The sequence below is a fragment of the Macrosteles quadrilineatus genome, unplaced genomic scaffold (assembly GCF_028750875.1).
Source record: "Macrosteles quadrilineatus isolate MER2022 unplaced genomic scaffold, UCM_ALF_1.0 Scaffold_6__1_contigs__length_79288215, whole genome shotgun sequence".
Taxonomy (NCBI): Eukaryota; Metazoa; Arthropoda; class Insecta; order Hemiptera; family Cicadellidae; genus Macrosteles; species Macrosteles quadrilineatus.
Window position 1 is genome coordinate 74,407,174 of NW_026542599.1, and position 26,675 is coordinate 74,433,848.

Below are 26,675 nucleotides of genomic sequence, written 5' to 3' on the forward strand. Positions count from 1 at the left end.
AGTATTGCCGAGTTAAAATTCAGCCAACGCATTTTTAAAAGCACTGTTAAGTTTAATGCAGAGATTTTGGTTCCGACAACACCAAAGATTGAATGTGGATCCTTGCTCGGCTAATGCATTTAATCATTTTATTTTTACTATAATGTGACATTAGGACCAGTGCTTGTTTAAGGAGCATGTTTTTCCAAAGATACAAAATATATTAGAGGTTGATTTTAAAATAAAATATGACTGTGTTTTTTGCAAAATAGCAATGCTCAAACTTTACATAAGATTTTTGGGTCAAATTTAAAGGTTAAAAATATGTCTGAAAATATTTGCTTTGGATTCAAAGGCCACTTAATCTAATGTGGTAATTTAAAAAAAATATTTATCTACTTTATTGGGAAAAAGGGCGTTAGTGCTTATAGAGTCATATCAAATAAAATTACAGAACTACAGTTCGCACTACTGTTTAGTTCAGATGACATCAATGGATTTGAGCAAGAAATTCAGACAAAAAGACAGAACTTAATTATTTATTCTTACTGTCACATCTCAAAACAAGAGTTCCTCTTAACCCATTTTCTTCTCGACTACATCGTCTTCAGATTGTTACTGGAGTTTTTTTCCAAGCCTGATTTTTCCGTTTGCCACATCAAACACAGCGTAATACTTATTGAAAAACAATGTGCCAAGGGTCAAGTCGTATTTCACCACTCTCTCATTCTCCCTGTTCTTAAAGTTGGATATGCATCTACCTCCCGTTTTTTCAGCCTTGGACTTTCCGTTTTTATCAAAAGTCAAAGTCAGGACACCTTGCTAAAACAGAAACAATCAACACGTTTACGTTTTGTAAACAGGGGTTTGCATAATGGGTATGTAGAACCTCAATAACAAGTCCCTCGATAACAAGTGTTATTTTCAATTGCCCTTGATTTTATATCACCCTTAATTATATGATATTAATATTGCAAACCTTGGCAGGAAGTAAACCTTGATAACCAGTCTTATTTGATAATCCCCATAAGAGACTTGTTATCCAGGTTCTACTGTACTTTAAATTAGTTTCAATGTAAACTATGCTCACACGATTGCTAATCACAATTTTTTTTTATAAATTGTATAATCAACTCATTTACAATATTAATAGAAGCAATATTTTGCTTCAACCCACTTTTTTGGGTTCAGGAGTACCCAAGACGGATATATTAATTTACCCAAAACTCAAACTCAAAAATTTTGACAAAAACAATACTTTCTCCATATACTACGCACATGGGGAGAAAGTAAAAAATGAATACAAAGTGAGGCCTAGGGTTGACATTATTGAATATAAAATACTTACCTCAGTCATGTAGTCGGTTGGATCTAGTTCATAATTCTCGTTGTTTATTGTCATCACAATTTTATGAGAGCCAAGTCCACAGTTGTTAAAATGCTATAAGAAAAACCCAAAACATTAACTTATTGTTACGAAATAGCTATCCACAACGATCTCTCTTAAGTTTAGTTTACAGTTTTGATATTTAGACAATAAATGTCCTCTTTGCTTCGCCTGAAACGTGAATCTTGAGCACGTGCCAGAAAATAACATTTTCGGTCCTAGTAATGAACAATACTATTTCTTGTCATTCATTCATTTGAAAATTTACTAATCTCAAAAATACAACAGAAAAATAAATGGCAGAACTAATAATAATTCTGTATGACACTCACCCAAGTACTTTCTTTGGTGCCTCCCTTGTTGATTGCTTCAAGGAACCGGATATCCGCTTCGCTTGCTCCATTGTCCCGGGCTGACTTTTTGTTTTCTTCAAGGGCACTGGCATCCATGATTGGTTCAAGGTCCTGGGTGTCCATGTTGTTTGCTCCAAGGGCCTGATTTATTTTAGTTATGATTTCTTTCTTGCCATAATAGTCTTTCATACTTGTATCCACAAGGACTTTCAACTGATTTTGGTTAATTTTTTGACCATTTATTGAGATGCTGGAATAAATACTTAGTTAATTCAATTCAATTCTTTAAGACGACACACACTTTTGTGTGTTTTTTAAGCATATGAATGAATGGTGAGTGTAGAATAAAGTGATATGATCTATGTTATGTAGCTTTGTTACCGGGATCAGCTGTTTCCTTAGCCAGGGGTTTATCAAGCACAATGATCAAAGGGAGCTGCTCTAGGTTTCAAAACATCAAAGAGCTACTTACTTCTGTGCTTTTGCTACTTTTTACACTGCTAAGGCCACAAGAACAATTAATACTTAATTTTATAACAATTTATGTTAAGATGAGGGCAAACATGATCCAGCCGGTTTGGGAACGAAGCTTCAGATGTTGGACGGGTTGCAGATGGCGGATAGCAAACGTTCCATCAGATGTAGTGGACAGCTGCAAAAAAGGCCTACCATATATGTCCGCCCCAGCCTCAAACAAAACTTGGCCTTGAAGCTAGAACTGCACAGTTTGGCCAGAGTCGTCTTCTCCCCACACACAAACCGTATTTACAAACCGGCCTGTGCATAGGAGTGCAAAGAATTATGTAGTTATGTAAACTAGATTATAGTGGTACAGTAGTATAGTATTACAAGAAACTAAAAGGCCATAGGGAGGGAAAATCAATAGCCGAATCTGAAAAAACTTCCTACTCAAGGATTTAGTCCAGAAAACAGCTATTTACCGCCAGCTTAACCAAATAGGGTTTCATTACTAGCCGATTATATTTGGCAATGACAAAACCATAACCTCGCTGAGAGTTAAGAGTAGTGATTGTTAGTTCTGTAGTCGGTGGGAATATAAGCATTTGTCCAGATAGATGTGTACTGTTAAGTTAGCTTAGAGAAGTACTGTATGGCGTAAAATAGTGTACGTCACTCGTCCAAAATGTATTTACCGGACTCGTAGGGTAATCCTGCACTTGACTTCGTCACGCACGGGAATGACCAAACTCGTCCGGAACGCACCTATTTACAGGACTGGTAACATAATATACTATTACAATCGCTTTCTAGGTTTGAAGTATTAGAAAATGAAGTCAAAGAGTTGCTCGAAACAGAACCATATCTAGCCAAAAAGAAATGAGAATGCTGTCAAAACAGTAAAACACCGTAGATGAGAAAGAACCTATGGTTTACAGAAGAATGTCAGGCGTTGATTGACAAAAGAAAAGAAACTAAGCTTAATTCGTCAAGTAAGAAGGCAGTAAATGTAAAACAGAGGTTGAAACAGCTAAGAGTCTTATTAACACAAATACAAAATTATTGTTCAAGATGCGCAAGAGATATTTGCAATAAAAAGCTGACAAAAGCAGAAAGTGGCAGAGAAACAAATAACACTAGAGAGTTTTATATAACAGTGTGATTTTCAAAACTGAATTATTTTCAAACCTAAATTAAGATGGTACAAGTCAAGAAGGATGTGGTCCAGTGCGGAGAAATAAAGATTGCAGAGGATAGAGAAGAGTGGAGGAGGCTAAACTACGAGACAAAAAAATCGACTGAGATTTTTGACGCCCTAGAGTAAGTAAGTAAGGGAAAAGTGATAAAAAATAAGCATAACTAAATAAATGAAAATCTTTGAGGTCTGGTCTAATACAAAGCGTCCATCACTTAACCATGATGAAATTATATAAAATCTAGATGACTTGCAAAGAATAATTCTAAGAATTACAAACATTGCTTGACTCTACCTGTCTATGATTATAGCCCAGCCATCATCATCAGTTGGAACAATTGGTACATCCTTTAGAGCTGCTTCACCTCCTTCTATTTTTGAAGCATCAATACCTCCCAATCTCAATTCTCCTACGCCTTCTCCTTCTTTAAAGCTGAACAAAGAAAAATTAACATTTATCATTCAGGTTTTTGTATAAAGAATTAGTGAGTTTGTCCATTGGGAAATAGTGATTATAATTACCAAGACCTAGGTGTGTTAAAAAAATACATTAGTCTTTTAGGAAGTACCAATCCGTTGTGAATCATAGATAAGCTAACTGATTATTTATAACCATGACTGTATCGATTGAAGATTAAATAGTTAAACTTTCTATTTTAGTTACATAGTAACTCAAAAAACCGTGTTTACCAGTGAGCGGGTAGGTTACCTGCCTCATTTAATGTATTACAAGTGACCTGAGGAAGGTAACCTGCCTGGCAACTGGCTCAAGTAAAGGCATCTTGACAGACACTACCAAATAAATTTAAAATACATCACTTACTTGAGGTAAAGTCCAAAATGTTTGTCTCGTATACCGTCTAACAGAGATGTGAACGGTACATTGCTTTCCTTCGGTGAAATTCCAAAGTATCCATGGAACATTCCTGACCTGATGCTATTGACCAAAAAAGGAGACCAGGTTGTTGCAACTCCGATTCGTTTATTGAATAGATCTGAGCCTTCAACCTATAATGTAAAAGTTTTACTAAATATTTTCTGAGAAAAAGTCCTCACTACTACACTCACATAATTAATAGTTAACCCTTCCAGGGCTAAATTAAATGAAGGGCTGGAGCTTAATTATTTTTTGCCAAAAATTAAAAACTAAAGTGGTCGTGTTTTGTACTTATTTTACTTGAAATAATTCATGGATCATAAAAAGATTTTCCTTAGGGCTGAACTAATTTTTGTACAAAAGTTATGAAGAAAATAAAATTTGATTTGACGGATATATCCGTCTTTGGCCCACAAAAAAACACAAGGTGGACGGATATATCCGTCTGCCGCCCTCAATGACAATCACAAAATATGAACACTGCCAATAATCTTGAGTATTCTTGTGGGCGGCAGACGGATATATCCGTCAACCTTAGGCTATTCCTTCCCTTGTTTTATTTTTTATCCATAAAAATGTATCTATCATTCTGAAGTAAATCCAAACCACTCAGTTCCGCTCCCATTTCCTCAATCCCATTCCCCGCCAAGACTTACACTACGTAAAGACTGTTCTTCAGGTTCATAATATCCATCACATTCTATACTATTATTTTCACTGCCAAGTATAAAACCCCCCTCAGACATACTTTTATTAAGCATCTCAATAACATCTTCAAATGTCAGATCATTTGCATTAGTAACTTTAGCTCAGTAACATAAAAATAAAGTAAAAAACACAAAATGTAAACATCACTCACTTACAACCATGTGTGAAGTGACGGCAATATTTACTTACACACACTCTACGGCGCAAAATAGACTAAACAGCTGCGGAAATTATTATTGCCAACCACAAAAACAAAATAACCCATTTATAATACAGTGTAATGATTATTACCCTATTATAAACATTGTATATCAATTCGTTTTTTGGACGGATATATCCGTCTTTATCCCAGAAAAGAAATTTCTCAGGACGGATATATCCGTTTTTAGCCCGGAAAGTAAACAAAGATTGACGGATATATCCGTCCATAGCCCTGGAAGGGTTAAAATGACAAAAGAGATCAACCACCATACATTTAGAGTTCAACGAGAACAAGTTTCAGGAACGCCCTTCTATGTCTTGGCCATTTGCTCGATGTTCGGGTGACAAGTAACCACAGTCTCAATTTTTATTTGTTACTTATAAACTTACTCGCGTTCTTCCTTGTTTACTATCATGATACATGATTCGATTTGACTACGGACTTCTACTGTAGTGTTGCCAACATAGTAGTTTTAAATTAACTTATGTTTGTGCTGAAGAAGGTTAGCTAATAAAAGGCATTTTTATTTACTCATTTATTAATACATCTTGTAGTAACAGACCAGTGAGGATCAAAAATTGAGAAAAAAGAAGTAAAATTTTAATGCTTTTAACATCATTTTTTCCGCTCTTAAGACCAATTTAATCTATATACAAGCTAAATTGCAATGTATGTCGTTCGGTGTATGTTTGTGCTTTATGTGTTGTGTTACCAAAAAAGCCATCTGATTGTGATTTAACTTTGGGAAGTGGTTCTATACACCCTCGGGAAGGTTTCTGTCCCACTCCCATTCTTGAATTCCTTTGGGGCTCCACCCCAGTGGCTCAGGAGTTTCCCATGTTTGCCTTAAGAGTATTCATATTTGAAAAGAATGAAAGAATATTGACAATATTGAATATTGTTTCAATAAATGTTTCAATTGTGGCATCATCACTTAGATAAGATCCATTGGTGATTTAGCGGGATTTGAACCCTTGACCTCCGGGACAGAAGTCCCGCGCTCTAACCCCCAGACCAGCTTGCTCCCCCTTTCTTTGAAGTTATGAGTAGTGATTGTTAGTACTGTATTTAAAACGTCGTAGGTAAAGTTGTGTACGCAACTCGTATGAATAGTCTTTAAGCGATCGTTGCATAAACTGCTACTGCACATGTTTCCAAATATAATGCATAATTTGGTGTGTCAAAATGTAAGAAAAATGTGAACATAAGTACATGAGTGAAAATTTAAAAACGTACGTTTTCATGTCCCTGGCCTTTTACTTCGTAGATACTTGATTTGTAGTTTATTATTATGTGTTTTAATATTTTTTGGGACGGGGGCAACACGTTACACACATTTATTTGGTTTTAAATAGGTTCTAGGTATTTTTTTCGTATTTTTAAAGTCTCAAAATTCACGACCATGACGTGTCCCTAGGGTACATTTTCCAACTTTCACGCTGTTTTTAGACTAATTATTCATCCCGAAATATATAAAGCCATATTTTTATGTCATCAATGGTTATTAAACTTACAAAAAAGGAGCATATTATAATTTTATTGTCATTGCAAACTGACTACCATGACAAAATAAGTCTGTCCCTCGATTTGGCGTCACGACCATTTGGGGAAAATTTTCAACTTTGGAGCCCGACAGTGGCAAGCCTGGCGTCGATGGAGTCAGTTGGTTTGAGAGACTAGTTCGGGGTGTACGTCAGGATTGTAGTGCCGGTCGTTTCGAGTTGAAAGGAGGAATTACAAGATTAATAAAGGAAAGATTGTGTTTTTTGTAATTTTGGTGTGTCCATGACCGTACGTAGTCATTCGATGAAGTAGACATGGTGTTAATTTTTGTTTATAAGATATTTCAATTGCTAGATTAACCTAGAAGTCCACTTTGTATCCTCGAACATGAGGTGCAGGGCTACCGCCAGAACAGAGCCAAATAACACGTAATTTCACGACCAAAGTTTCACGACCATCGCGGGTTTTTTCACGACCAATCCAGCCTTATGGATTATATTGTGTTTGGTCGTGACAATAACTTTAATATAATTGTGAATTGAACAGTTTAGTTCAATTGAAACACATATTTTTATTATAACTAACAGTATAATTGAAGGATTGCCTAGAAAGATTTAAATTATCCCAGACAATTCACGACCGTACCGCTTGTCCCTGACCATCACGTTTATGATTTCTATCATAACAATTTCAAAAATTAAAATATCGTCATATTTCAATGTTTTATACACAAAAGAAGCACACCTCTATACAAACATAACGATTTTTCGGGTCTCAGGTAAGTTCTTTCGTAGTTATACAAACTTAAAAAGATTTTATTGGCTTTATTTCAATTTTTTGAGTTTTTTTATTTTTTTCTGGAAAGACCAAATATACTAAAAGCTTAGTGACCTTTTTATTGTATAATGGTCATAAAAGTAAATTAGTTTATAGCAAAACATAGTTATAAAAATAATATTAACCATTTTTAATATTCATTTAAACGTCCGTTATGGTCGTGACAGGATTTTGTGTTTTTCCACTAAAGATGCTCTTTTAAAAAGAAACTACCAAAGATATTGCGTTACCATGGACATTTTATGAAACTTCAAATGTTAATGAAATAAAAATAATAATAAAAGTTTTGAAAAAAGGGGAAAAAAATTTGCAAAGTGCTTTTTCTGAAAACGTACGTTTTTAAATTTTCACTCACATAGAAAAAGTGAACAGGGGGTAAATCGCGCCCCCCCCCCCCCCCCCCCCCCGAGAGTCTAGGCCTTACCATGAGATCTACGGTGGTAATAGCTTATTCCCTCTATGCAAAATTCACACACACATAATTTTTTATAGTTACCTATTTGACTTTTGTAATGTTTTTATTTTAATATTTTATCATCTGAGATCGATAGTTTTATACCGGTCGTGATGGATGTCCCTTATAATTTTGTATTTTAACTCACCATCTTTTAAATGAACTTCAAATGGAATGTTTTTCTTTATGCTATAGATAAAACTGAGAATGAACAGTCCTGTCTCCTTACCCATATATGTTCTGAAACAACAAATCCTTTAACTGGTCCTTCCATATCCACTTCAAACTCATCTAGCCGATATTGTGCTGTAGCTGTAGTGCTATCATCGTATAGCGCATCTGTAACATTTAGAACATAAACAAGTCCTTAATTGCAAGTCCTAACTTCGCCTCTTAAGACATTTTTCATTTCATTAATTAAATAGCATTAGGTTTGCTGTTACAAGGAAGGGGTTTTTGATCAAATGTTAAGTAGACTGAAATAAAAAAGTTTCAAATTTTATCAAAATATCCAATAAACTTAAACTACAACAGTTTTCACCTTCTTCATAAGAGTATGGCTAAGAGTTGGGTACTTTTTTTAAAATGCCTTTTTATGAAATGGTGACCATACAAATGTATCTATTTTAAGCCAAGTATGCATGGAGATGAGTCTAGGATGAGTGGTTATTTTTTTTTCTCTGTAGCTAATAGTTGTAGAATAATGTTTCAATTTAGAAATAGGATTCTTTGCTAAGCTTATTTATCAAATTGTGTATGCATAATCAAATTAATATTTGTTAAATAACACTCCCACTGTTTGTCGATATATATTATGATCTTATCCACCCTGTACGGTATACAAATTTGAAGGAATAAAGTGCGTTTTGCCTTTGTTTTGGGGACATCAAAATGTAAAAGATATTGGCCCCAGATTTAGATCTTACCATGACACCTATGGTAATAGCTACTTCCCTATCTATAGGTTAATTAGCTAAAATCATTATTTATAAATAAATACACATATATATATATATATATATACCACCACATGGATATACGCCTTCTATGCTCCTAATCTTTGCACAAGTAGTTTTTGAAAGAATCATAACCCCCTTAGTAGATGTGCCAAATAACAATCGGTATCCTGATTTTTCGTTTGAGGCCGTTGCGAAATCCACATATGGCATCCCCTGCAAAAAAATAAGTTATAATTTTATTTTTAATGGATTAAAAAAGTCACCAAATGCATACTAAACATCTATATAGGCCTACATTGTAACTTTCATACTGTTTCAATTATAATATATTAATAATATTGTTTTCATAACTTAGACACAAAAAAATCTAAAGCAGAGCCTGGGTTGATACTGCAGCGGTTATAGTATTCTTTTTTATGTCTATAATCATTGACATGGACTTATTTATATATAATACGTGAAGACGATTTCTACGAAACACTACTCCTCCGTTAATAATGAACGGATTTTTACAAACGATGTGTCAAAATTAAGTATTTGTTGTGTAGACGCCCCCTTTCACCAATTCCTGTAATAAAAGTCCTCCTCAGGCCATCAAAATCCCAATGTAATTCTTATGAAGAAAATGTTTTGTTTACTTAAACAGACAAATAATTTGTATTAATTGCAGCTGTTCATAGTAAACACATGATTCACACAAGAGTGTTCATCAGATGTTCAGATGTTCATGTGTGTTTGATGTTTCAGAGTGAGTTCGTTTTCAGTTTCCATACCTGGATTGATTACAATATCTTTCAGTTGACTCTTTTAAGCCATCGTAAATTATGACTGTTATTAGTTTTGAAATTAACCCCTGCAATAGTTTGCAATTGCTCGAATTCGAGCAACAGGTGCACTAGTAATAAATAATCTATTATAAAGTTTTGGATTAAATTAGCCTACCGACTGAATAACTGAAAACAGAGGCTTTGCCTATATGAAAAGACTAGACGTGAAATTGAGGTATAATTTCCAACAAGCGTCTAGGCATCCAGTGCAACTCAGAGGATTGTGGATCAGAACATCCCCCACCACCGCACCATGTCGTACGCTTCCGAATCATACCGACGCATCAGCATAGCTTAACTGTTTGCGGAAAATTGTTATCTCCATCACTGTCGCTGTCAAAACGTATGTTTGTATGTTAAATTTAAATTTAATATAATTAAACTGTCATAACCTAACCAAACTTGCTGATAATGAAAAACTCAAATGAAGGTTTACTAATAAAAAAATAGTTATGTTCTAAAAAAAAAATTATAAATGTCTCAAATTCAATTTTATAACTTTTTACTTATAAAATTAAACTGTCATAACCTAACCAAACCAACCAAACTTGCTGATATGAAAAAAATTGTTGACAAAATGTTAGTGCTACCAGCGGATTCGAACCCGGCACCTTCAGATTATCAGCCAGACATGCTATCCACTACACCATCAAGACTCCTAACCCAGCTCCTTTATCGTTGCGGTAATGGTTGACGTCACACCATCGGCACGGAGCAGTGGTGTGGGGTTTTCCGATCTGATCCACGATCCTCGGAGTTGCACTGGCTGCCTACCCGCTTATTAATTACCACACTGGTTGGGGAACATACCCCCCTCCATGTAATACTACTATACTAACCTTATCTTAACTATTGAAAGCATAAGAGGTTTTTGGCCTCACTAACAACACAAATTTTTATTTTATTCTATCACCCGCCCTTAGTTCTAGAAAACACCCTATTTCCTTAAAAAAAAAAAAAAAAACACACTTCATTACCAGTATCCAGTGCAGTTCATTTACTTCATTCTGTAGCAGCAAACCTAGGTACTCGTTAAATTTAATGTTATTTAAATAGATTTGTGAAAACTAAGTCATGCAAATGCAAATTCACTTAGTCTGCAGGTTTACTGCGGCGGGGGTATTTTGTTCTTTGTAGCACAAAACTTCAGTAGGTACTCGTTAAATCTAATATTATGGAGGTAATAAATCTGACAATTTAAAGGAAATATTTGAGATAAAATCTATTCACCCAAATGGACATTTTCATAGTCTGCAGGATTGCTGTTAAGGGGTATTTAATATTTCTCATAGTCTATCTGATATGTAAAATATTTAAAAATGTTAAATATTGTTTACTATCTAATGGCAAATTCTTTTAAATTAGGCCACTTGTTTACCTTCACAAAAAACTTACCCCATCATCAATCTTGATTGGAATGTTTATCACGCGTGGTCTGAAACAAATATGAACATCATAGGTACAACATCCAGGATACTGTACTCCTTTACGTAAATTATTGACAATTGACATAATATAGAAAATAAACACTTTTCAAGCAGCATTGCAGCAAAAATATCAGTTTGAAGGTATGAATCAAGGTTCATTCAAATGTCTAAAATAATAAAAATGTTAAATATTAGTTTCTTTCATTACATCCCCATAAGAACATTAATCATTTAGTAACGAGTGGGAGTTTATTGTAACAAGTGAAAAAACAATAGTTATTTTTAATGTTCACACTTGGTTACCATAAACTTATTATCAAACTTACTGGTCAGGAGTGGTGCCGGCAGCAATTTTGATAGCGGCAAGTAGAACAGTAAAAATCAACATTTCTCTTGGACAAGCCATTTGAAATGATTTAAATGTAGCGAACGAAACTCATTTAAATAGTAATCCAGATTCCACTTAATTGCAAGCTGTATTTAAACAGATGCAACCAATTTAGGTACCCGATTTCGCCTAAATTACTTCTTGACTAGCATTTAAAATGCTGGTGCAATTATAAATAAATTACTGTACCTATGACATAGTTTTTGACATACATATCTACACTTTATATTTCAGTATAGTAGCCCAAAATTATTATTTTTTTTTTTTGCTAGAAGACACACTTTTGCAAAATTTTAAATACTGTATAGCTATGTAATATAGCTGTATTGACTATTGCTTACTGATAGTCAAAACTATTACCCTAGGTCTCATGGTAAGACCTAGACCCAGGGCCGATTTTACGTTCCTTTGTAGGTTCTCAGAGACCAAAAACACTATCTCTGTTCAAATGCATACATACATCATATTATAAGTACCCTTTTTAGCGAATTTACCATATAGGGAATAAGCTATTACCGTGGTAAGACCTGGACACAGGACCGATTTACTTTTTCGTTTTGAGGTCCCTAGAGGCCAAAAACACCATCCGTTCAAATTCATATACAGAGTGTACCGGAACTCTCTACCAATATTTTAGGGTATTGTTCCTGATGATGAACAAACTGGTTTAGAGAGAAATTGCAAAGTTTTACCTTTTTATGGTCAAAAATGGAAAAACCCAATTTTTACCCCATAAAACGCCTTATAAATCCCAGTTCCTACAGTCCGATCATCGGTTTATCCCACCGTAAGCCCCAAGCCAAAATTCATCAAAATCTGACTTAAATTACACGAGTTATCGCTTTCACGGACATTTATATACATATAAATTTGAACGAAATGTGTTTTTTGCCTCTGGGGACATCAAAATGAAAAAGTAAATCGGTCCCGGGTGTAAGTCTTACCGTATGCTACCTACGCTATACATTTCCCTGGGACCAAAATATTAACCCTTAAATCTTGAAAATGTCCAATTTTCATTACAAGCATCATGTAGAGCTTAAAAAAAAAAAAAATTTCGTACACTGAAGCCTTGCTGTTAATGCTCTAAAATTAATTAAACGTTACGGAGAAAATTAAAAAAACATTTTAGATTCCCATGTTATTCTTATGAAGAAAAAGAAAGCTGTTGTAGTTAGCTTGTTTATGGTTGTATGCTGATCAAATTTTGAGATTTTATTTGGTATTATGCTATTAACATTTGGTAAAAAAACACTTTTAACCCTCCCCGTAGCAGCAGGCACTCATCCTTTCACCTAAATGTGTTTTAAAAATGGGGGATAAATTCTGTATGTCTTATTTATGGAAATATTATTGTAGAAATCCAATCACACAAATTTAAATTTGCTTAGTCATCAAGATTGCTGCGGCGGGGGTATTTATTTATCCTTAGTTTTATCCTAAATTTGTACAACTAAAAATTAAAGAAACTATAAATATGTGAAGTTAAGGTGTCAGTCTAAATCCTTTTCTGCATTTTCTAAAGGCAATTACCAAATTATAACAAATATATCACGGATTTAGAAGTCACGAAGTGACGCAGATTGCTAGTAAAAAATAAATAAATCATTACTCAATTTGATGTTTACATTTACTGAACACCAATAAAAAAGTAAACAGATGACTCAATTCTATGTTAAAGGGAAAAAGTAAATACATATTTTAGAAGTGATATATCAAACAAAAAAAATCAATGTAATACGATAATATCTTTGGTTTCTCTGCGGAACTGCACATATCTTGATTTTTAAATTTATTTACGATTACAAAAAGTGTTATTCAATAAATAAAGCACTAATTTTGAAACTACTAAAATAATGGAATTTGGATTTTAATCAATTCTATATGTTTACAAAAGATGTATTATGATGAACGACAGTTAAAAATATCCAACTGTTCTTTATTAGTAGTGTAAATTTAAAAGTATTCCTTCAGATACAGGGTGTCCTGGCACTCTACCAATATTTTGGGGCATTCTTCCTGGGTAAGAAACATACCTAAATATCACATTTAAACTATCCGGAAGTCCTTAGTTACTCACACAGCTGCCGTTTTGTTTTTTACTTATTTTTTTCTTCTAAAAAGTGGTTAAGCATAGAAAATTGAATATTTAAACAAAAATTTATGACAACTAGACAAAGCTATAAATAAATTATGACAATTCTCAATTTCAATAAAAAAAAATTAAAAAAATAGTCTGTAGCTGTGGCGGGGCTATTTCAATTTGTCCTGTAAATAAAAACGTTGTTTGAGCTTTTAAAATTAAGCAAATTATTCGTCATTAGCTTATCCAACACATCTTTGACTCTTGCTAAAAAAAACAGAGAGATAACCAAAAATATAAAATTTTCTCAATACATTGTTTGCAGGAAATTTTATGAAATCGATATTGTAAAATTTCAATTGCCAAGCTCTTTATTACCAAATTTATCTAAGAATTTGTGGATTGGTAGTTTAAGTCTTTGTATTGCCCATTTGTGATGTATGTATTATATAAATTCCATTTCACATCATGCGAAAGAGGGTAACATTTGGTACCTATGTAACAGTTAAGCAAACACATTATCAACAACTGTCAGCAACCACACCACTAATTATATTCACGTGCAAACTCTCAATAATTCTTTTTCACACAAATTAGCAAAAAATACTTTGTGGCTTATTAGACATATATTTGGTAACATTTTGTCATACATTATAAAATTTGATGAATATTTTTAATCACACAGAAACAAAAATAAAAACTTATTTAGGAAAAGTATGCATAATTCATCATATAGGTACCTTAGTAAATATTAAAAACTGTAAATAATTGTTAATCATACTGTCTGGAAAACAGCAGGTTTTAGTTCTCTAACTCGTCCGCAAAATAATCATTTTTGGGTATCTTAAAAAAAGGGGGAAAAGTGTTAATTGTTCTATTATGATTATGACAATCAAGCTGAACAGTTATTGCACAGATGTATTACTTTTTTGAGCCAATTTGATCGTAGAATACTGCCTCTTGTTAAAAAAAAACATCCTTTTATGGGCTTACTAGCTGGCCCGACAGATGTTGTCCTGTCCTAATGTGGTTTTTATGTCAAATGATCGTTCATTTTCAAGATGAGCTCGTTCGCATGGCTCAATCACGTCCTGGTTGAAGTTCGTTTGCTACGCTAATTAATACGCCTCCAGGTTGCACCCTGTTGGTAAACCTATTAACTTTTTTTATGCTATTGAACATCGCAGAATCAAATTGTTTAGTTGAAACAGCTGTTAAGATTTTTTAATTCCATTTAAATATGAGTCCTCATAAGGTTAACATGGGAAACTCCAGAGCCACTGGGGCGGAGCCCTTTTGACGGATCTGCACCAAACTTCACACAAACCATCCTTGAGTAATGCTTAATAATGCCTGAAAGTTTCCATTAAAATCTGTCTAGTGGTTTCGGAATTCATAACGTTCAAATATATATATACAAACTTCCTCTTTTATAAATTTCCTGGCTATACCACTGGTCTAGAACTTAAGAACTTAGTTATTCCGTAAATATAAACGTTTTTGTTAGGGCCGATTCCCAGATCGAGTTGACAATTATTCAAACTTTACTCGTATTATATATAGGATAGATTAGACCGAAGATTGTGTGAAAAAATTTTACTTTTGGCACCTTTCACTTTATAGATTGCCGCCTTGCTTGACACAAACTGATTGGCACTAATAAACAAATCAGGAACCAGTGTCTTGCTTTGCGAAGGACGCTGGAAACGCAACAAAATGGCGGACTTTCTTTCTAGAAAATGCTTAACAAATTAAGATCTTTGTATATTTCTGAACCGACACCTAAATTCATCCCTTGGGATGTACCCAAAACCGCCTGCAAACTTTTTTCCGTCTACGGATAATCCGACGTATTATTATGTAACCGATGACGCTAATACATCTTGCACATCCATTGTAACTACAGGAGGCACACAGTACAGAAAGGTGACTACAGTAGTTTAGGTACGTTGCCTGTACAGTATACGAAAGACTGAGGAGTGGGTCTGGAGGCGCGTCGGCATTTTAGTAGCCACCACATACTACACCACGGACACCAATGAGCGCGATTTGTGGTACGCACTTCTCACATTCCCGGTCGATAGAACCCACAGATGCAATAGTCGTCCGTGGACACCGGCCCGATATTCATTTAATACAACTGACATTAATGAAGTTTTGACAAAATTTCTAGTAATTTGACACTTAATCATAAAAGTTGGCCCAATGCAAGGGTGAGCACACAAAAATGTTGTAAATTAAGAAACTATTACAAATAATGCAGTAATTGTGAGCTCACCAACACCTTAATTTTGGACCAATTTTGATGATTTAAGTGTCAAATTGCTGGAAATATTGTCAAGATTTAGTGAATATTGGTTATATTGACCTTATGTGGATAGGCTTTGCCATGTTTAGCATTTATTTTACATACAAATTTACACGTATTCCTAATTGAAGGAGTAAACGAATAAAATATTATTAGGCCTATATCTTGTAAATGGTTGAACCAACAAAATAGTTAATCATATACTTTTCTTGTAGTAAATTTACTCTTCTTTAATTTCCTAATTTAATAGGTATTTTATACAAAAACTTGATTTCCCAAAAACCAATTTTCGACAAACGCCAAATTCTTTCCGGATCCTATACAATCGATAGTGCTCGTCAAGACGAGTGTAACGAGTATATTATTGCCTATGTTAGGACAGTTACGAAACTAAGTTTTTTCGGTGGACCTTGATCTCCCAAAAGTCAATTTTAGACAATCGCCAAATTCTTTCCGGACCCTATTCAGTTGATAGTGCTTGTCAAGAGGAGTGTCACAAGTATATAATTGCATGTTAAGACAATTACGAAATCAAGTTTTTTTTATGGGACCTTGATCTCCCAAAAACTTATTTTCGACTATCACCAAATTCTTTCCGGACCCTATACAATCAATAGAGCTCGTTGGTACCTATATAATTGCATATGTTAAGGCAATTACAAAATCAAGTTCTTTGGTGGACCTTGATCTCCCAAAAACCAATTTCTGACTATCACCAAATTCTTTCAGAAATCAAGAAATTGGATTTCAGGAAAAAAGCCGGTTTTGATTAAAATTGTTTTATGGTTCTTCTAATTCCTTACAATTCCACATTGCTGTAATCATTACTGTTCAAAAGTTATTGCAACTTTTGTGATTTTTCCTTATAAATATTATAGTTGCTCTTATCCATGATAAAGGTTGTTGACAAGCTAATGGGAGAGTGTCAGATTACTGATACCGTTTATTTGTTAGTTTAAGAATTGGTTCTTGTTTTTTTAGATGCCTATTAACTCTTGGATTTAGTAAGGAGAATGGTTACAAAAGGTTCTAAAGTTATTTTTGCATACAGCTTTAATTTTATAAATATCAGAATAGGGTTATGTCTTAACAAACTGGATTTGCAATGACCTCTACAGCAATTTACAATCAAAATGTTTGGGAGTATATACTGTGCTTTTGAACTAGGTACTAGTTTAATACATTTATTATAATATGATGTGTTATATTTCACAGTTTTTGTCGTTTAACGAAATCGGCTTACTTAAAATTTGATTTGAATCTCTCGCTCTTTTGTCAACACTACTGGCAATACTACTGGCATAGAATAATGCTGCTACTGGAGTGTCGACATGGGAGGTCCCACAGCTCATAATCCCAAAACATATAGTTCTACTACATCGAAAGCATGGAATTAGTGGCCCTTTGTCGTCGTACCACCTTGACGCGCTCCTGTTATAAGCATAACATGTCATTTTTCATAGCCCAATGTCTAATCGCATAGCTAATAACGATGATTTTGTGTCAGAACGTGTAACACGAAATATATATTTCATAGCTGTCGTAAAAAGTACTCATTTTTTAGAAAATCTATGTTGGGTATAAGTCGAACCTTTTCATGAAACTCACCGCGACTGTTCTTATTTGAACATAAATTAATGTAGAAAGGAGGGAAAGGGTGACTTTAGTAGCTTATATTGTAAGTGACTAAGGACCGGTTGTATATTTTGTTCACTGAGCTAGAAATACATCTGTAGCACTGATACAGCATCTCTGCCTTCTAGGATTAAACAGCTCACCTAAGTCTGTAACACAACTAGCACCCCGTTCGTGGATGGAGTGACAATCTTTCAGAGTGTTTTCAGTCAACTTCGCCTTTCAATACGCACACTAGGGTAATTGTTGTATAAAAATCTAGTTTAATTAATAATATTATCGTTCCTCAACTCTGCGCCTCACATCACAGCTAGGTTTCTGTACTTATAAGGTAAAAATGAATTCATTAGTTCTATTGTACTTTAAATGGGTGGCATTCCGCATTCTCCCTATTTTTGTTTTGACTTGAAAGAACATAATGAATCTATTGCTAAATGAGGTTTCGACAGAATACATCAAAAGGAACAAGTTAAGCTATTTAAATATCTTTTAATGTGTTTCGTTTTAACAGATTCCATAACCATAATATGTTTATATAATCAATGCAAAATACATTGTAAACAAAGATCTTCGCCGTGTACTATTATTCGTGGTGGTCTTGGCCTGCCCTAAATAAAACTGTCATCCAACTAAGTTTAAACTTGAATTAGTACCTATTGTATAAGATAAGCAATCTCAAAAAGGCACTTATAACGTTGGTTAGATCTTTTGGCAAGTGGAGCATTGATTATCGCCTGTCCGATGATTTTTCAGTTAAGGATTGATTAACTATTTGTCCATTTGTAACCATTATTTTTCATAGTTTATAAAACACCATCAATCCATCAGTAATAACAGTAGGCAATAATTAATCATAGCTTAAATGCAGCCACCGAATATAAAACGCACTGTGCAACAGCATGGTTGACAATTATAGCCAGACTTCAATGACAACCCAACCCAACTAACCTAGAAAATAGTTTTGTCTAACTCTAGCTTCACCGCTTCACGTCACGTCACAACATAACCTATAAGTTGCTCAGTTGCTGTTTCTCATCCTCAAGTCACTCCGTTTTTAATTTGTTAGTCTTCTAATATTTGATTTATATTTACATTATATTTAAATTTTCTTTTAGATTTAAGTGTTTTTGACTTGGAGTAGCAAAAGTATTTTTTTATGATGGTACTGGAGGAAAAAATAACTGTACTGTCTGGCAAAGAAAAAGTAGCCAAATTGATAACTGATATTAAATTGAAGTAAGTTTGGGCTAGGCCTATAGTTTGACATACCCTACCTATTAATAACAAACGTTTTTCCTGTAAGTTATATATTCTTTTAATTAATTTAAATCTATGTCATACATTAAATTAAGTTTGACAAATTGAATGGCTCATGCTAAATACTTATTTTGTTTCAGGAAAATCACTGGTAGTTATCCTATAACAACAACTACCGTAGAAATATTAAAAGATATTGTGATAAACTCGGAGTGGAAAAATGCACAGTAAGTAAACTAGGTTTTAACATAGCATATTTGCTATTGCCTAGATTATGTATTTAGATTCTGCCCATGGCCAAGGTAGGTATGAGAATAAATGTTTAGCCTAAATAATATTTTTTATTTCCAGTGTGGTGGTGGGTTGTGATTTGCTTACTTAACACGTTCGCTACTGAGCGTCGCATATATGCCGCGGTCATTGCCACAGACCGAGGTATACATTTGAATCTTACACATAGACCGGCTGTCACTTGGATAACAGTACACACAGACCACGGGCGAAAACCTGTAAAACAGCGATCATTTACATTGTAATACGCAACAATCGTGTTTGTAAATCAATTATTTTTGTTTTTTTGTACTTTTTATAACCTTTTGTAATGTCGCATATTTGCGACGCCCGGTCTACAGCGAAGACAATAGTGAAAATTATCATAGTTTTATTGAAATAGACTAAACGTCGCATATATGCGACAGTTCATTTTTTTGTGGTTTAAGGTAAAAGTAAGTAAAAAATAAACAGATTATTCAAGAACAGTTTATAACTGAACAAATATAAAAGCTACACAGCATACATACTGCATACATACATACAGTGATGCATAAAAGTAAAGACCAGTTTTTTCAACTATTATATGACGTCACCAACCATCATATCCACAGACCAAGCGACGCAGTTGTGCGTCAGACATCTCTGTAGACCACTGCAAGGAATTCAGTGCATTCAAATAGACTGTTACAAAGATATAAGCATTTTAATAACATTAGAACCCCGACGCAAATATGCGTCGGCAGTCTGTTTTAATGTGACTAGCCGTCGCATATATGCGACGGCAGTCTATGGGTGGAAACCGGCCGTCGCATATGTGCGTCGCTGGTCCAAGTGAATGGAAAATTTCGTACTATTGCAGTAGCGAACGTGTTAATACTTATTCCTACAAAAATCCTGCCTGAGCTTTGTAATCTTCTTAAGTGATTTTTACCTCGGACATAAAACTCCAGGCTGTAATCTTACACAAGAAAGAATATACTATACTTAATTTTACATTTAAATATTGTTTTTATAACATTTTTAGAGATATCATCAAGATCCTGAAAGCTGAAGGAAGAAAATTATCAAATGCTCTTCCAATACATGCCTCTGTTGGTAACATGGTCCGTCGGATCTTGAAGATCATTCGTGAAGAATATGTTGCTGGCCAACAGGTACAGTTTTTTGAATTCATGTCAGTTTTGTCTTGATTAAGGAATTTAAAAAAATATTGATTCCTCTGGATTTGTTGTTTAGTGTTTAAGCCTTTTTGCCACCCTTAAATTTAGGCTATTTTAATTTCTTTGTAATTTTTTTAATAGACAAAAAACATTTAAGGTACCAATATTTGTGTATATATTAATGTAACTTAGGCCTACATTGCATAGTTATGGAAATTATTGATACTTTTCAAATGGGGTTAACAAATTAGAAAAATTGCAAATTATTGCACCCTTAACCACTTCTAGGAACAATTATTTCCTATCGCATTATGTCATGTGATGTTTAGTGACAGTATTTCAGGTTTTGTAATGCAGAAATGTAACAATAATTTAGATTTCTTTGGCTCGGAACAGAATAAACAAGAAGAAGTAGACCCTCAAGAGTCGCTGCATAAGATAGTAACCAGTGAGGGCGAAGCGGAAGACTATTCAAAAGACATTCCGCAGCTTAAGGAACAGGTGTTGGAACATATCTCCGAGTTCCAAATGGAATTGGAAACAAGGTAATTGTATCAATAAGCAATACGGTACTCAATGCTTTAGTTGTGAACGTCGTCACTAGATTAATCCAACTATCTGTTGTAAATTTATTGATTTAAGAGAGTGTTGGAATTCCCTTTTTAGCAAATTTTTTGTAGGTTTAACGGTTACGTAAAAAAACTGTAAATTTAAAATTCTTATTTTATCATTATGAAGAATAAGCAGTTATAGTTTGCTTGTTTATGGAAATATTTTGATAAATCCTGTAAAACTTATTAACATTTCACTAAAAAACACACTTTTCACTTTCCCTGTTGCAGCAAACCTAAGTGCGCATCAAACCTAATGGTTTTTTTAATTGGGAATAAATCTGACAATTTGATAAGGACGTATTTGAGTGAAAACCCTTTAGGCAAACGGAAATTCGCTTAGCCCGCAGGTTTGCTGCGACGGGGGAATCTTTTACCTCGGCTCTTGATATTTTGGACCTGTATGCTGTTCCAGCACTTAGTAATTCTAAATATGTATTTTCGCATGATTCTAAACTTAATTCCTTGTTCACTGTATATTTTTACCAAAGACCAATACAGCACATTAAGGCTTAGATGTACAGAAATATTCTAACACACTTAAGCCTTACCACGGGAGTTGTAAGGGCAGTTGATGCAAATCGCACAAAAATAGGCATGATTTTTCTATTAATAATATAGCACAAGCTTTTGTCCCATTGGTGTCCCTGATGTGCATGGTAAACATGGGACTGAGTAATGTAATTTAACTCTTAGAACAATTTCTTTTTTACGGTAAGTTCTTTGAACAATTAATTACATCTGAATAATGACAATACGAGGAAACACAATCTCAAACAACAAACTCTTAATGAAATCGTTTAGTAAAATTAAATGTGGATTTTAAAATTAGAACCATGTTGCACAGCTCCAAAGGTTTGTTTTGGAAACTGATTTTTTAAATTTGACTTTAGTTTTTTGCTAAGGTTGGTTATACCTTACCTTACCTAGCTGGCCACTCAAACCTAAGCAGGTTTTTGGCCTCTCCAATAGCTCTGCGCTGTTGGTTATAGTGTTGTTTTTCTTACAGTATAGACAACATTGCCCAGCAAGCCAAGGAGCACATCCACGCCAATGAGATAATCATGACTATCGGCAAGTCCAGTGTTGTGGAAGCATTTCTCAAAAAGGCCGCTCATGATCGGAAGTTTGATGTGATTGTGGCTGAGTGTGCGCCATTCCTTCATGTGAGTAACAATGAAACTTGGAGTAAGCCTATAGAGAGTACTGTATTGTTTTCGTAAAAATGTTTGAATTTTGGGTGGAAATGTCAATTTAGTGGTCAAATTCAGCTATGTTAAGGTCCTTTAGACAAAACAAAATGGTAGAACCCCCAAATGTTGTAAAAATTCCTGTTCAAAAGTTATTGTGACGTGATTTTCCCCATAAAATATCATAGTTATCCCTACCGCTCGCCTATGTTGTTAAACTCGACCTTTTGTTGAAAAGAGTTACTTAAGGCTCTCTTAAGGACTAAATAAACTATCTCATTCATAGGTATTAAGGACAATAATGAAATCCTCAGTGAACAGTTATATAGCATTGAACAGTTAAAACACTTTCTTTGCACCTTAATTTATCAGGAAAGTTATACCAGCTGACTCAAGTTTGAACTTACTGTTTCCCCCACCAGGGCCACGAGCTGGCTGCAAGTCTGGCCAAGAGCAAGATACAGACGACGCTGATCCCAGACTCGGCCATATTTGGCATCATGTCTCGCGTCAACAAGGTGATAGTCGGTACGCAGACTGTGATGGCTAATGGAGGCCTGCGGGCTGTCTGCGGAGCTCACACGTTGGCACTGGCCGCCAAACACTACTCCGTCCCGGTGAGTGGTACCATTAACTTTTGGATTGTGTAGATGACACCCCATCAATACGGTCTAGCTTTAACAAACTTTTATTAAAAAAGAACATATTGGCATTAAGCACTCACAAAGTGTGCTAACGGTCTAAAATTCTATTTCCTCACTTAGGAACTTTTTTGAAAATGAATAGAGCTAAGATAGCTTACTTGAGAAAGTTAGAGTCGATTGCTAAGAATTGCACAGTAAAAGAACACAAACCATAATACATGATTTGTCTAACTCCTTCAGAGAGTAGGTTGAAGATAACTTAGAGATAGAGTAGGATAAAATAAATTATCAGTGTGTTATATTTGTTTACTCTTATTTTGTAGGCCTATCTTCTCTGTAACTAACACAAACTATGTACACACAGCAAAATTTCTGGGTATACTCATTGACCATCGGTTATCCTGGAAATCCCACATTGATTATCTGTCTTCAAAATTATCTCGAATCATTTTTCTTTTGAGACGCCTAAGACACCAAATTCCAAACAATTATATAAAAACCGCATACTTTGCTTACTTTCAATCCATTATAAGATATGGGTTGATATTCTGGGGGGGATGCAGGAGAATTAAAAAAATTTTGAAATTACAAAAAAAAAAGCTTTAAGAATAATGAATAGATCTAATCGGAATGAGCACTGTAAACAATTGTTCATAGAATGGGAGATTCAGACTGTTGTTAATTTATATATATATGATATTATGATGTACAACCTTGGGATACATAACCATCTGAAATTTGGCAACCACAGGTATAATACACGAAACAAAAATAATGCTGCTTTAGAAACACATCATTTAAATACAACCTCAAGTAGCCACATAATTTTATCTATAAAAATATACAATGTTTTTCAAAAGCTAATTGCAAATAGGCCATTAAAAGAATTTAAAAATAAGCTTTACTTATGGTTGTTGGGACACCCCTTTTATAAACTGGAAGATTTTTTCAGTTGTGAAGATGTCTAGTTTTAGGTGTAGTATTTTTTGACATTTTATCATTTTAGAAGTTGCTGTTTTTAATTTGTGATTGTACCTTTTTAACTTGTTATGTACATTTTTCAATATGTATATATATATTTCTCTCTTCAATATTGGGCTATTACCTTTAAGATAGTTTTAAAAGTGAATAAATATTGTATGACCTGGCAGTTGCACTGCATCTTATGACTTTGTCAATGATACTTTTGTATTTTTACGACAAATAAAGATTTTATTATTTTATTATTATTATTATTATCTATTATCACATGGACTCTGATTATTAAATACGATAATTATAAAAGGGTCGTTTTGAGGTTCCTTCTGACTGCTACTCACCTCAAACAATAGAAAAAAGGGACAGTACATTGTTGTGGATTTATAATTAACTCAATTTATTCAGAAAAAGAAACATTACATATAACTTTTTACATTAAATACTCTGAAATTAGGTCCCTGTGAAGCAAAGCTTGAGCAATTGATAATAGATTTATTTATAATGTATTTATAATTAGTCACACTCACAATCTTGTATAATGTTGTGGTGTTTAGGTGATAGTGCTGGCTCCCATGTACAAATTGTGCCCGGAATACCTGTGCTCTTACGACCAGGACTTGTTCAACAGCTTCATCTCCCCAGAGGGCGTTCTAAACTTTTCTGATGGAGAAATCCTCGACAAAGTGCACGTTTATAACCCTGTCTTTGACTACGTTCCACCTGAACTAGTCACTCTGTTTATCTCAAACACGTAAGTAGACAAGATGTAAATTAAAGCATAAAATGTTGTTTTTGGTAATTAGTTTTCTTTGAGAGTTTTTTGTTTAGGAAAATTACAGCGATGGTGCAAGAGCTTAGGTTTCAGGGATTTTTGTTGGAATAGGCTTACCTCAATGGGAAATAAGTCCATCTAAACACAAAATACACCCCCGCCGCAGCAAACCTGCAGACTAAGCGAATTTCAACTTGTCTGATTACATTTTTACTAAAATATTTCCATAAATAAGACATATTTATTCCCTATTTAAATAACATTTGATTTAACAAGTGCTTAGGTTTGCTGCTACGGGGAAGGTAAAAAGTATTTTTTTGACCATACGTCAATAGGAGAGGAGGAAATAAATAAATTTGCAAAATTTTATCAATATATATCTATAAACAAGTAAACTACAATTTTCATTTTCTCCATAAGAATAACATGGGAATTTTAAATTACACTATTTTTTAATTTTCTCCGTGACCGTTAGGCATACAAGAGCGCTTCAATATACTAAATTATTTCTTTTTTTAAGCTCTACAAAACGGTTTGAAAAGAAATTGCAAATTTTTTGTTTTTAGGGTCAAAAATGGGAAAAACCCATTTTTACCCCATAAAACCCCCCATAAACCCCTGTTCCCATTTTCCGATTATGCTGGTTCGCGAACTCGTTCATATAAACGTAGGTTTACACGTTTTTACCAAATTTCATCAAAATCGGATCTTTTTTGCTCGAGTTATCACGCTAACGGACATATGAATTTGAACGGATGGTGTTTTTGGCCTCTAGGGACCTCAAAACGAAAAATTAAATCGGTCCCAGGTCCAGGTCTTACCATGAGTACTATGGTAATAGCTTATTCCCTATACGGGAAATCCGCTAAAACACAAACAAATTACATTATATGGTGTAATTAGTAGTCCTTTTAAACAAAGGAAGAATTAAGTAAAGGAGAACGAATGAATGGATGAATCTTTATTCAAAAACATAAAAACCAAACAGAAAGATGTCTTCAGTCGTAATTCAAACAAAATTTGTTTATTTCCTAAAGAAGTTACAGATTTATTACCCATCATATCAATTTAACTTAATTTTACACTATCCTTTATGGGGGAGTGAGCTTGCCTATTGGTAGAGCGGCACTCCAGTCCCTGAGGTCCCGGGTTCAAATCCTGTGAAATGGCCAATGAAGTTTATCTAAGTTATATTGCCTCAACTCCTACTCCTAACCTGAAGTAAGGTGATAAACAATCCCGGACAAGAGCATAGAGAACAAAAAACACTATCCTGTGTTGATATTCGGCTTTAAAAGAACTAAAAAGAATGTGTCGCTGTTCTTAAAGTTGTTAATGAAGTGGTTAAGTAATTAGTTCTCTTTGAGAGTTTTTTAATCAATGTATAGCGATGCTGTTTGTAGTGGTGTTGATAGGTAGGAAGGCGTAGGGACGATGTTTACAATCTGCTTTTTCCAAAAATCCGATATTATAACAGGAACCCATGGTTTACCGCAGACGATTGTGATTGGCCCCACACGGGAATATTTACGCCTTCACCGCTGGCTGTTTGATATTAGGTTGAGCTAGACATTTTAAAATTAGACAACGTGTTATTTAATTCAATATCCTTCAGTTCCATCATTTTACTCATTATTTATTCACCCAAACCTCTAAAAAACCTTTTATCTTTTCCTTAGAAAAAATCTAGTAAATTATATTCTGAAATAAATTTAAGACATACAAAATGTTAACCATTCTCATTACTGTTAACCGATGATCTTTCTGTTCCTCATATTTGTACCAATAAGTTGGATTGTTTAGATGATTCCATTAAATCTTTTAGTATTTTAACTAAATCAACTGAAATCCAAATTTTTTCAGTGGCGGCCATGCTCCATCGTACGTCTACAGACTACTGAGCGAGCTTTACTATCCAGATGACCACAGCTTGTAATTGTTATTGTGGGTTTTTGTTATAAATAATTAAATGTTTAGTACTTTTATGTGTTTGGCTGTTTATTTCCAATATTATCGATAGTGATTTTTCCAGTTATATTGTGAATTTTTCTATTGGGAAGTCTGTAGAGCAATAACTGTGTTATTTGTAATTGTAATCTTCATGCAGATTGAAGACCATTGTGATTTAGTTTTTACTGTTGCTAGAGGTGTAAAACACTGTCCTTTCATATTGTTGTACAATTTGAAATAAATGGTATCAGCAATTTTA

At 34.1% G+C, this 26,675-nt stretch overlaps 2 protein-coding genes across 2 annotated transcripts; one reads left to right on the forward strand and one right to left on the reverse strand.

The window, feature by feature from the left end:
• Window positions 1–572: 572 nt before the first annotated feature.
• On the reverse strand, window positions 573–9,120 carry LOC128997137 (uncharacterized). The gene is made up of 7 exons (XM_054422719.1): window positions 8,979–9,120; window positions 8,184–8,293; window positions 4,197–4,381; window positions 3,669–3,806; window positions 1,699–1,969; window positions 1,328–1,420; window positions 573–801 (listed from the first exon to the last, which is right to left on the reverse strand). The coding sequence occupies exons 1-7, from the start codon at window positions 9,040–9,042 to the stop codon at window positions 595–597; spliced, it is 1,068 nt and encodes a 355-aa protein (XP_054278694.1). The 5' UTR covers window positions 9,043–9,120; the 3' UTR covers window positions 573–594.
• Window positions 9,121–18,602: 9,482 nt separating this feature from the next.
• Window positions 18,603–26,451, forward strand: LOC128996850 (translation initiation factor eIF-2B subunit beta). Its single transcript, XM_054422356.1, has 8 exons — window positions 18,603–18,817; window positions 18,979–19,065; window positions 20,136–20,265; window positions 20,668–20,816; window positions 21,892–22,048; window positions 22,495–22,689; window positions 24,249–24,445; window positions 26,330–26,451. Exons 1-8 carry the CDS (start codon window positions 18,738–18,740, stop codon window positions 26,400–26,402), a joined length of 1,068 nt encoding a protein of 355 aa, XP_054278331.1. The 5' UTR covers window positions 18,603–18,737; the 3' UTR covers window positions 26,403–26,451.
• Window positions 26,452–26,675: the final 224 nt, after the last annotated feature.